The 10,718-nt window shown below is 56.1% G+C and overlaps 1 protein-coding gene and 1 long non-coding RNA gene across 2 annotated transcripts; one reads left to right on the top strand and one right to left on the bottom strand.

Moving 5' to 3' along the window:
* Nucleotides 1-1,304: 1,304 nt before the first annotated feature.
* On the top strand, nucleotides 1,305-3,279 carry LOC137220114 (uncharacterized). The gene is made up of 3 exons (XR_010941477.1): nucleotides 1,305-1,676; nucleotides 2,153-2,357; nucleotides 3,156-3,279. It is a non-coding gene; the product is annotated as an uncharacterized lncRNA (long non-coding RNA).
* A 3,415-nt stretch (nucleotides 3,280-6,694) lies between these two features.
* On the bottom strand, nucleotides 6,695-9,987 carry IRF2BPL (interferon regulatory factor 2 binding protein like). Its single transcript, XM_067729726.1, has one exon. It carries the CDS (start codon nucleotides 9,835-9,837, stop codon nucleotides 7,504-7,506), a length of 2,334 nt encoding a protein of 777 aa, XP_067585827.1. The 5' UTR covers nucleotides 9,838-9,987; the 3' UTR covers nucleotides 6,695-7,503.
* Nucleotides 9,988-10,718: the final 731 nt, after the last annotated feature.

Genomic DNA, 10,718 nt, shown 5'->3' with positions numbered 1-10,718 from the left:
AACCCAGATGTCAACGGATCAATGGTTGTGGGGTGAACCCAAGTCTTCAGTGAAGCGTGGACCTTTGATAAGTGTAGAAGGAGAAGCAGGGGGCGAGAGGAGGACGAAGGCGAGGGGAGCAAGACGGTAGAGCGGAAGCGGCAGCCTGGCTGTGTGCCCTCCCATGGCCTGGGCTCCAGGCCCCTCTGGCAACCTCTGCCGTCCGGAGGGAACAGGAACCCTGCTGCAGTCACTTCGCCTCCGTGGGGAGGAGAGAGATCCCTGGGAAGAAACCACTGGCAGGTGCGACAGGAGATGAAGGGATAAGGAGGCCGCAGGCTCTGACTCAGCTGGTTCCCAGGGAAAAGGGCTTGACCTGGCCCATGCGGGATTAAGAAAAGGAGGCACAGGCTCTCGGAGGCCCTCCCCACCCTGGCCCCTGCCCCCGCCACCTGCTGACCCCTTCTGCCCCTGTTGGGGAAGGGTGGGTTGAGGACGGTAGGAGTGGGTTAAGGCATCCTACCTCCCCCTGCCCCAGTTGTGGTACTCAGTCACCGAGGAGACATGAAGGCCCTTCTGGGGCAGGAAGCAGCCTGGAGCTGAGAAGCCACCTCTGGGCAGATGGATTGGTCAGTATTTTAAGCCCAGGTGAGATGGAGGACCTCACAGCAGCTCCTCGTCTGGCCCCCCTGCTCCCTGGGAAGCTCAGCCGCCGTTCTCTCCCCCTCCCCTAAAATGGTCCTAATTCCAGAAGGCTCCCAGGCTCCCTCTCCAAGTCCCTGGGTCCCCTTGCCCCACTGGAGTGGGCCTGTTGGCAACTTCCCGAGTCAAGAATCAGTTGCCTACAGCTCCAGGCAAACGGGGGTGGGGGTGGGGATTTGTAGGAGGTGGTCACGTGACCGTCTGGGCGGAGACCCAGGGGCTCAGAGTTAATTCCTCCGTGTTCACATGGCCCAGCATTCCAGAGCTACCTGTCCCCCGGTGCTGGCCGCCAGCGTTGCCCCCGGCACCCTCAGCAACCCAAACCTGTTCTCAGAGGCAGCTGGACCTCCTCGAGCTGTGGTTTCTGAACCACTGCCCATGGCTCTGGATTTCACATGCTGGCTCCTCCTTGCAACAAAACCCAGGCCTCCCTGGAAGGGTTTGCACTGGTGGAGAGTGAAGTGTTGGGGTGTGGGCCTGGGGAGCGTGTGAACGATCTTCCCCTGTGAGAGAGGGAGTGAGGCCAAGCTGGGGGGGGGGGGGAAGTTACTCACTGCTCTGTGACTTGGTTGCCTTGTCTGTAAAATGGGAGTAATGACAGTACCTACTATGGGTATTTTCCTGTCAAAGGAGAATAATGGCAACGAGCAGCCTCCAAACCTTGCCATAATAAAGGAACAACAGTATATGACCATGCCTAGCCCAGAGGGTCCAGAGGTTACGTTCAATAACATTTCTCCCTCGCTCTTTTCTTTTAGCCACAGTTTCCCGGTCTGTCACCTAAGAGACCTGAGGAAGCAGTTCTGCCAGCTTCACCAAGCTGCTGTGGGGGATGGGAAAGGGAGAAGAATGTGGCAGTAGGGGAAAGCGCTGGACACTGCAGGGAATACCTGGTGTCCATGGCCACTGCCCCATCCCCATCCCTTCCAGAGAACACCCCCCAGCCACAATGGGGCTGGCTTAGGAAGCCCAACGCTAGCACCACAGCGATGTAGGTAGGTATAAGTGCACCGGCGTGGGCCAAGGGCACACACACACACACCTTGTCCAGGAGCCAAAGAAAAGTAATAGCTAATCCCTGGCTGTGGAGGTAGAGGACACCCCAGACCCAGACTGGGGCTCTGACCAAGTCTAGTTCCTTGCCCTGGACCTTCCTTCCTGTCTGGCTTATTCTAAGATCTACGCCCAGGAGATATATATTATAAATCTAAGCTTCTTTGTGCATCTAATGCTGCTGAAAATATACACAAAATAACTACCAGCAGTGCTTCCCTCAGCGGAGGGGAACTGAAGACCTGGAAGGAAGGAGACTGACTGACTTTTCACCGAGTATCTTTTCATGCTGTTTGATTTTCTTTTTTGCCATGTATATGTAATACCTTTTTAAAAATTAAGATACTCTACCCCTGGGATGGAGAAATAGTGGAAGGCTTTGCTTGCCATGCTGAGGAATTTGGACTTTATCCTGTAGGCAACAGAGAGCCAAGGGAGGTTTCTAAGCAAGGAGATGACATGTTCAGATGTGTAAAAGAATTGCCTGCTACAGAGCCCTGGCCTGGAATGCGTGGAGACTGGAGCCCACGAGAGACCAGTTGGGAGGTTGCGACACTGCTCTCGAGTCTAGCCTGAAGTGCGGACCCACCAATCATGGGTCCACAATGTGGTACCCACAGGAGGTAAGCTTTTGTGGCTCATTCTTAAGTTTAGGGGTAGGAGGCAGCTTGAGGGAGACTCCAGAACAGTCTTGCTCCAGAATCCCTGATTGGAAATATGGCTTGGACAGCACCATGGTGTGTTCCGAGCACACCAAGCCTAGAAAATGCCCTCTCCCAGGGGCTTCCCAACAGCGCCCCCCCCCGCCCCCCGGGGACAGCCTCACTAACTGGCACTGGCCAGCCTCACATGGAGACTCTGGGAGATGGGGAGGGCTGAGGGACAGGCTCAAGCTCTGAGCCTGGGTTTCCTGGGCCCTGTGGGTCAGAAATTAGAGGCCCCCTGCGTGGAGCAATATAGGAGTCCTGGCTCTAGGCTGCCCTGGGCTTGAATGGAATACCAACGATGGCTTTGGGCATTTAACCTCTCTGAGCACAGTTGGCACATCTGTAGAACGAGGGTCATCACACCTTCCTCGTAGGCTGGCCTGAAGTGTGCATCCACCCGGCACCTCACACAGCACCGGGCATGCCACTTGTCTCCTAGATGGCCAGGCAGAGGTGGGTGACAGGGAGAGACGAGAGAAGCCCCAAGTTCAAGGGAAGGTGGCAGGAGTCCTGGTCTCCCTAACTCTGACCTCTGTGTCCAAATGGTTACTTATCTGACGGTCTTTAAACCTTCAGAAGTTTCCAATCATCAAAGGGGGAGGGGTGTGAGGGCCCACAGCTCAAAGGTTAAGAAAGGACTCCACTAATTAAGGACCACCTGATATTTACAGTCAGAAACCTAGACACTGCTCTCCACATCCCCTTCCCCCAAAGGTATGGCTGCAAAAGAGACCAAGGGACAAATGCTTGTTCACTGTCCTCCAAGAGCTACTAAAAACAATGAGCCCCACCCCACCAGGTACTCACTCTCCTTTTGCCCACTTCGTCAGCACCTGCTTTCATATAAAACTCTAGGTAAGTTCAATGTCCTTAATTTTTTTAAATGTGCATTAGAGTTGTTCTTAACAGGAATCTAGCCTGGGATCTGCCCCTGTGTGACTTTAGGCAAGTTCCTTCACCTCTCTGTGCCATGGGGCCCTCATTTTTACTAGGTGGATGAACTAGACCTAGGTTCTAACCTCAAGTTCCATGGATGGATTTTAGATATGCATGAACCCCTTTAAAAATTGGGTAACGCTGGTTGCATCCCTGAAGGGAGGTAGGTGGCTGAGGGGCCACTTGTAGAAAGGAAACCTTACGGTTGTACTGTATTCCCCTTGCATCTTTTGAATTTTGAACCAAAGGAATATATTACCTATTCAATATAAGTACATAAAATTAAAAAGGAAAGAAAATGTATGCAAGTCCATGTGTGTGGGGGGCACCTGTACTTTCTGAGGAAGTATCCATCATTTTCACCAAATTTTTCTAAGGTCAGAGGACCCCAGAAAGGTTTAAAGAGCATTTCACCAGATGCCCTTAAGGGTCATTCCCTGTCCCAATTTCCTGGATGTGACAAAGTATGAGAAAACAAAAGTGAATTTCAGTCCTCCTTACATCAATAGCCTGGGCTGGATGAATGTGAAAATGAACCGTCAAAGCACATTTAAAAACATGTGTTCACGCCCATGTGAGCAAAGCGAGTTCAGATGTGAATGCTAGACTTGACATGGTGAGCTGTCCTCACTGGTGGATCTCCCATTTTGCAACCTTCAGAGATCAAGGTCAAAAAATGTTGACTGTTGAATTGTCCTCTTTGCCCCACCCCTGTGCCCACTCAAAGAAGCATCAGGCTTAGGTTAGCTGCACAAACGATGCCTATAAATAAAAGCAATATAGATTTTTCAATGTTGGCCACTTTGGCTCGGAGTGGGAAGAGAATGAGAAGGAGGAAATAGAGGTGGGGAGATCCAGGGTGAACTGCAGATGAAGGAAGACTAGCTCATCAGAGATCTCCATCTGAATCTCTGAAACCCACAAGAATCTTCCTGTACTGGAGAGGAAATTGCTTCCTGGGTGTGCAATGTGGAAAGTGTCAGGGTAGGGGAAATCTAGCTGAGGGATCAAAGCAAGACTGGTTAAGGCAACCAAACTAGCAGCGGAATGGGTCAGCACAAAGGGAAAGGTCACACAGTTCCAAAAACAAAGAAGGGGGAGCTGCCATTTAACAACGGCTCCTGGTACTGGTAAACTTTAATTAACTGCACCATTATAATTCACTTCCACTCAGCCCGTGCTCTCCCTCTTACCCCCTCCCTCCTTCCTTTCCCCCAGGTCTCATCAAGGCAGGTTTCCTTAGTGAAACCTAACTGGCCGCCTGTGCTGGATGCTTCATCATTACAGCTCTGCCTCTCCTGCACCCAGCAACAAGAGGGAGCAAACTACAATTCTCAGCTCTTCATGACAGGCCCCTTTCCTACCTATGTGCACTAAATCGAGGATCCCATAATCCTAAAAGTTCCTGAAAGTAATACAAGAGCAATGAAGAGGCAGCGGAAGGCCAGCAGGAGCGGATGCGCACACAGAGGCAGGTGACGGGGCCAACTCCCACTTGGCTCCACCGGACGGTACTCAGCGGGTTCGCACCTGGACCGGTCATCCACACGTCCAAGTCGGCGTGTGCAGCTCAATGCTGTGGCTGCACCCGCCATGCCTTCATTCACTGGTGGTTAAGTTACACCCGTGACGCTCTATCCCTGTATTCTCAGCCTGCTGAGCTTCACCCATTTTATGGGTGTGTGCGGTGGGCGTGGGGGTTGGGAGCACCTCAGAGGATCTTCCAGGCGAAACATGCTTGGTTTTTATTAATGAGCTGATGAGAAAAGCCAACCCGGACCTTGAAGTGAAATGTGTGATTGGTGGCCAGGCGAGAATAGGTTTTAGGATTAACTCTTCCTACAGTCTGCTGTGCATTGTCACCCCCAAGTTAATTACCCCTGAGGATGAAAATAGGTTCCATGACTCATAAGCACCAATACAACACTTGGCAGCAGATGAAAATGCAAGGACACATTTGCGGGAAGCTGACACGCACATCTATTTATATGTGGGGAGATTCTTGATGAGGTGAGACAGGTACCTCCCGGGTACCAGGATTAAGAGGCTGCAGCAGATACGCCAACTGCCATTTATTCACACCTCCACACACACACACACGCACACGCACACGCACACAAACACAGAGTCATGGTTTCCACTACTTCAGTGATGGTGGCGGCAAAGCAGGAACAGAAACTGAAAGCATGTTGTTAACAGCAAGTCTGAACACCAACCCAACCTCCACCTCGGTGTTCTGGGCTAACCAGTGACTTGTTTTTCCCCAAACTCACCTGCTCCCTTATTCGCTATTCCTCTGGCCTTGTGCGGACAGTCCTGGCCCAGTTTGCCTCCACCAGGAATGGGGTGTGGCCAGGAATGGATTTCTGATAGGATCTGGGGTTGTGTTTTGCTTCCTCCCTCCCCATTTCCTACTCCCCTTCCATTTGCCTCCCAGGAAAGTACAAGGTTCAAACCAGGTTTGTTTGCCTTCCCTCAGAGCTCTGGGAGGGCTCCAGAGCCCTAAAGGACATTCCAGTCCCATCCCCATCCCTCTGTACCTCACAAATGCCACCAAAAAGTCAACTAGATGAATAATCGCATTTCTTCACCAGTGGGGACGGGTTCTACTTGGTGTCATAAGCGATTGTTCCCCCACGGTTTGGGACTCTCTCTTCCCCACTCTCCACAACCAGCTAAGTGTCCTGCCTTTTGAAATGATTATCAAAAAGGAAGGGAAAGAAAGAAACGTCATGAATGAGGTGAAACTTCTCCTCCGATGCATGAACTGGAAGCTGCTGGGAACTCAGTCCTGAGAACATGGATTTGTTTCCCACTTCCCACACCCCTCCTGCCTCCACTGCTGGCTCCCAGCTCTGTGACATGTTTGCTTTAAATGTGCAATAACAGTGATTTTTGCCACATCTAGGAGGCAAAGCACCCCGGTTTTGTTCTGTTTCCCCCACCCCACTTGCATTAAGTCACAGCTGCACTGGGTATCAGCATATACTCAGGGCCACAGGGAAAGGCACCAAAAAAGCATTTCTGACGATGCTATTTGCAGCTGGGGTGCGCGTCAGGGGAAAACAGAGATGCTGAAGAGTAAACAGAAATCGCTTAGTCAGCAACTGTCCTGCCCCAGAGAGGTGAGTGTAAATAGTCTGGTACTGAAGGGGAGGGGCAGTCAGCCAGCACAGGGCCTTCTACAGATGCCACCTCTCAGGGCTTTCAAAGGCACCAGCATTTGTGTTCTGTGGTGGAAGTAGGGAGGGTGTCCCCCATGTTGGAGCTGTGTGGTCTTAGCCCCAGAAAAACACACTTGCTGACTCGGGGCAGAATTAATATCAATTGAATTTATTACAAGTTACTAAGCTCCAAGGCACATTACAGTGTTCTGTTAACTACAGAAATGTATAAAGGACAAACAGAGCAGATTCTCCATGTCTAGCATTTCGCTCTACTGTTCAAAAGCATCCGTGCATCAATAAAGCAAAAACAAAACAACACGTGAAGACCCAACACATTCAGGTCAGTAGAAACAAACCAAAACATTTTCCCTCACAAACTTGCAACAAAAAACACCCACCCCCCCAACACCCCCCTTACCATTTTGCAAAGGAAACAAAAACAAAACAAAATAAAGTGAAGACTTCAACACTTGGGGCTGTTCAGAAATGAAGCTCTCACCATCTTATAGCATCATTTTTTTTTTTTAGGCAGCAACACTGGCCTTGGCAAAAAAAAAGTCATTTTCTTTTGTGTTTTTCTTCCTTTCAGTGAGTGCATAACAATTACAAAAATACACACCAGCAGCAGTCGTTGCTAAAGGCTATTAATTCTGTACCTAGGCAAACACTCTGCCACCAATAAATGCTAACGAATATGATGCAAATGACCGAACCAATATTATACTGCTTAACACAAACCAGCTTATCCTTCAAATGAAGAAGTTACATACCTTTGTTTCAAAATATAGAAACATACGACGAAAATAATGTCTATACATAAGACTAACTTTTTGCAGTGTGTTATATTCACAATTCTACATCTTGGGAGTGAGGGAAGAGAGGGTCGATGTGGGTGGGGGAGGGGCCCTCTGGACGGGAGAGGAGCTGGTCTGGGGCTAAGGAAGTGGCTGTCTTGTGGTTCAAGGGTCTCTCTCCTTTTTCACTTTAACATCCCCAGCTAAGATCGTCGCGATTTCGCCCTGCATGAAGGCCCAAGGTACATTCGACCCAACCAGGGGGCATTTCTCTCCGCTGGGGCAGTACACCTCGCCGGTCGCCCCCTGGGCCTTGATACTCTCTCTAGAGCAAGGGAAGCAGAATTTGTGGCTGGGAACAGAGGGGCACTGAACGAAATGCGTGTCCTCCAAACGTTCGTGGCAAATGGTACAGCAGAGGGGCCCGCTGTTGGCCATAGGGGAATCCGGAATGTTTTGGGGGTGCACTTGGTCCATGCCCGGGTGGGTGCTAGGCGGCGGGGGCGCCACCTGTAAATTCAGGTCCCCGTTCCGTGATGCCAAGCGGCGCTGCCCGGGTACGGAGGCCGGCGACACTGGGCTGCTGCTGTTGCGCCGTGCGGACGCAGTGGTGGAGTGCACAGAACTGCCATCCTTAGGCGAGTGCGCCGTGCCCAGTGTGTCTGCCACCGACATGAGGGCGGCCATGGGCGACGGGCCGTTCTGAGGGGCTGACTCGGGCGGGGTGGTCCGGTTGGAATGGGGTCCCAGGGGTGGGGGCGGCGGAGGCGGACCCCCTGCCGCATGCCCCGGCGCCGCAAAGCCCCCGGCCGACATGGTGAGCTTTAGTGCCTCGCTCTGGTTCGCCATCCACTGCTGCCTCTGCTGCTCCTCGCCCAGCTTCAGCGCGCCCTCGGCGGAGTCCGGGGGCTCGGGGGACGCCTTCCTCTTGCGCAGGCTGGCAGCTGCGCCCCGGCCCGAGGGGGCGGCGGGCGGCAGGGCCCCGGTCCCCGGGGGCGCGCTAGGGGCGCGGCTTAGACTCACCAGAGCCGTGGGCAGCATGGGGCAGCTGGCGTCCAGGTAGGGCTGGGGCAGCATGTCGGCGCCGGGCACGCCCTCCTTGAAGAAGCGCACGGCCTCGGGCAGCAGGTCTCCAAGTAGGCGCCAGTCCCCGGAGCCGTGTTTCTTCTCATACTCCAGATACTTGAAGCCGGAGGAGAGACCCCGACCGAAGTCCTTCATACAGTCCTGGTACATCTGCTTGGCCACACCAGATGCGCTGGAATACACGTTGCCCGAGCCCGTGGGGTACTCAATAAACAGCTTCAACTCGTAGTCCATACCAGGCTTGGAGACGGCGTCGAAGGCGAAGACGCGGCCCAGCAGCGAGTGGTCCTTCTTAAAACGCACCTCGTAAGGCGTGCAGCCGGCCAGCGTGAGCAGCGTGTCGCGGACCATCTTGGGCTTGTTGGCCCACTCCTCCGCGCGGTTGCGTAGGCTCTCACTCAGCTCAGCCAGGGCCTCGGCGTTACGCTGCTTCTCCTTCAGTTCGCGCTCCTGGTCAGTGCTCGACACGGAGCCGGGCCTTTTGCCACCAGCACCCCCGCCCACCTCGGCCACCGACGACGAGGTCGAAGATGACGCGGAGGACGACGCGGCCGATACGCCTGGGCCGCCCCCGAGACAAGCTGGGCCCCCGGGGGCCCCGGGGGGCGCGGGCGTCGGGGGCCCACGGCTGCCCAGACCATGAGGCGGCGGTGGGGGCAGCACGGGGGCGCTGGCCGGGCCGTTAAGCAGCGTCTGCGGCAGCAGGTTAGGGGGCACGGTAAGCTGGGGGCCTCCGCCACCCCCCGGGTTGGGCAGCCCTGTCACTAGTCCACCATGCGTCCCGCGCCGAGACGCCACCGACGCCGCCGCTGAAGACGAGTTGGGGCTCTGGCGGTTCAGCTCCGGGGGTCCCTCCTCCGGTGTGGGCTTGGGGAAGCCGTTGGGGCCCCCCAGACCGTTGGGCAGCCGCGCGGAGTGGCTGCTGCTTCCCAGGCTCACCGGTGGTGGAGGATATTCGAAGCGGCTGCGCTGTTCCACCGCGGCGGCGGCGGCGGCGGCGGCAGCAGCGGCTGCGCTCAGACCATAGCGCTCCAGGCCGGACGGGGCCGCCAGCACCGCAGGCTTGGTGGAACCATCGACGTGGTTGAGCTGTTGTTGCTGCTGTTGCTGCTGCTGTGCGGCGGCCGCCGCTGCCGCCGCTGCCGCCGCCGCCTCCTTAGCCGACAGGGCCACCGTCTTGACCCCGACGGGCGGCGGCGGCCCGGGGGAGCGGCCGTCCTGGAAGCAGCCGTGCGCCCGCTTCAGCTGACGCGCGGTCTCGATCACAAACTCGATGCGATCCGCGCCCTCGTAGTTGACGCAACCGCGGCATACGGGTTCCGAGAAGTCCCAGATCATGGCCCAGGGCATGCGGGGCAGGTCGCACAGGTAGCAAGATTGTCTCCGGGACGAGGACACCTGCGCCGCCGACATGATGCCGGCCCTCGGTAAGGTAGGCCCCCGCCCCGGCTGTCTCCGCGGCGCTTTCTCCTCCCGGAGGGCTGGCCGGCTGGGGAGGGAGTACGGCTGCGGGGGAAGGAGGGGGGGCGAGAAAGTTCTGCCCCAGGGGCTGGAGAAAGCGCGAGTCTCCACCGCCCGCGCAGCGCCTCGCTGCGGGGGCTCCACCGCCCGGGCAGCGGACGAGTTCAGCCCGCTCCTCGCCCCCACCTCCTACTGCGGCTGTTTCGTCGGGAGGGGAGCTCAGGCGCCTTCTTCCTGGTGTCGCAGACCCGGGCTGGAAGCTCCGGGCCCGGGGGGAGGGGGCGAGGGTGCCGGGTGCTGGCCGCCGTTGGTTCTTGGCCCCCTCCCCGGAGTGGCTGGTGCCTGGAAGCTCGAAAGGGGTTGTCTCTTCCTCTCCCCTGGGGGGGACCCCCTACGACCTGCGTCCTCTCCCCGCCAGGCTCTCTGGGACGAAGGGTAGAGGGTTCAGTGCCACCCGGTGCCCGAGTCCAATCTTGCTGAAGTCGCTGCTTCCCCGGAGGACCGGGGGAGGGGTTGGCAGCCGAGAGAGGAGCTTCTCCCCTCTCAGCGTCGGCCGTTCCGCTGGCGTTAGCTGGGTTTGCACGGCCGGAGGGAGCCGCCGCGGCCACTGCTTCCAGGACGCACGAGAGCAGAGGAGAGGAGCGCACGCACTCAGGCTCCCGCCGCCCCCAGGCCTGGCGGGCGCCCGGGCCCCCGCGGCTGGCGGCGCTCACGTTGGCTGTAGGGCGCTCGCGCGGCGCCTCGACCCGGGTCGCATCCCTTCCCGCTCGCACTCGCCCGGAATGTGGGGTTGTGATTGTTACTCTACGTTCCGGAGGCGCGGCTCGGCGCTC

This window comes from Pseudorca crassidens, chromosome 1 (genome assembly GCF_039906515.1).
Source record: "Pseudorca crassidens isolate mPseCra1 chromosome 1, mPseCra1.hap1, whole genome shotgun sequence".
In the NCBI taxonomy this organism is placed as follows: Eukaryota; Metazoa; Chordata; class Mammalia; order Artiodactyla; family Delphinidae; genus Pseudorca; species Pseudorca crassidens.
The sequence above is the reverse complement of the archived record's forward strand: the minus strand, read 5'-3'. Positions and strand labels throughout refer to the sequence as shown.

Excerpts from the sequence above, each read along its gene's own strand:
- IRF2BPL (XM_067729726.1), bottom strand. The coding sequence starts at position 9,837 with ATGTCGGCGGCGCAGGTGTCCTCGTCCCGGAGACAATCTTGCTACCTG.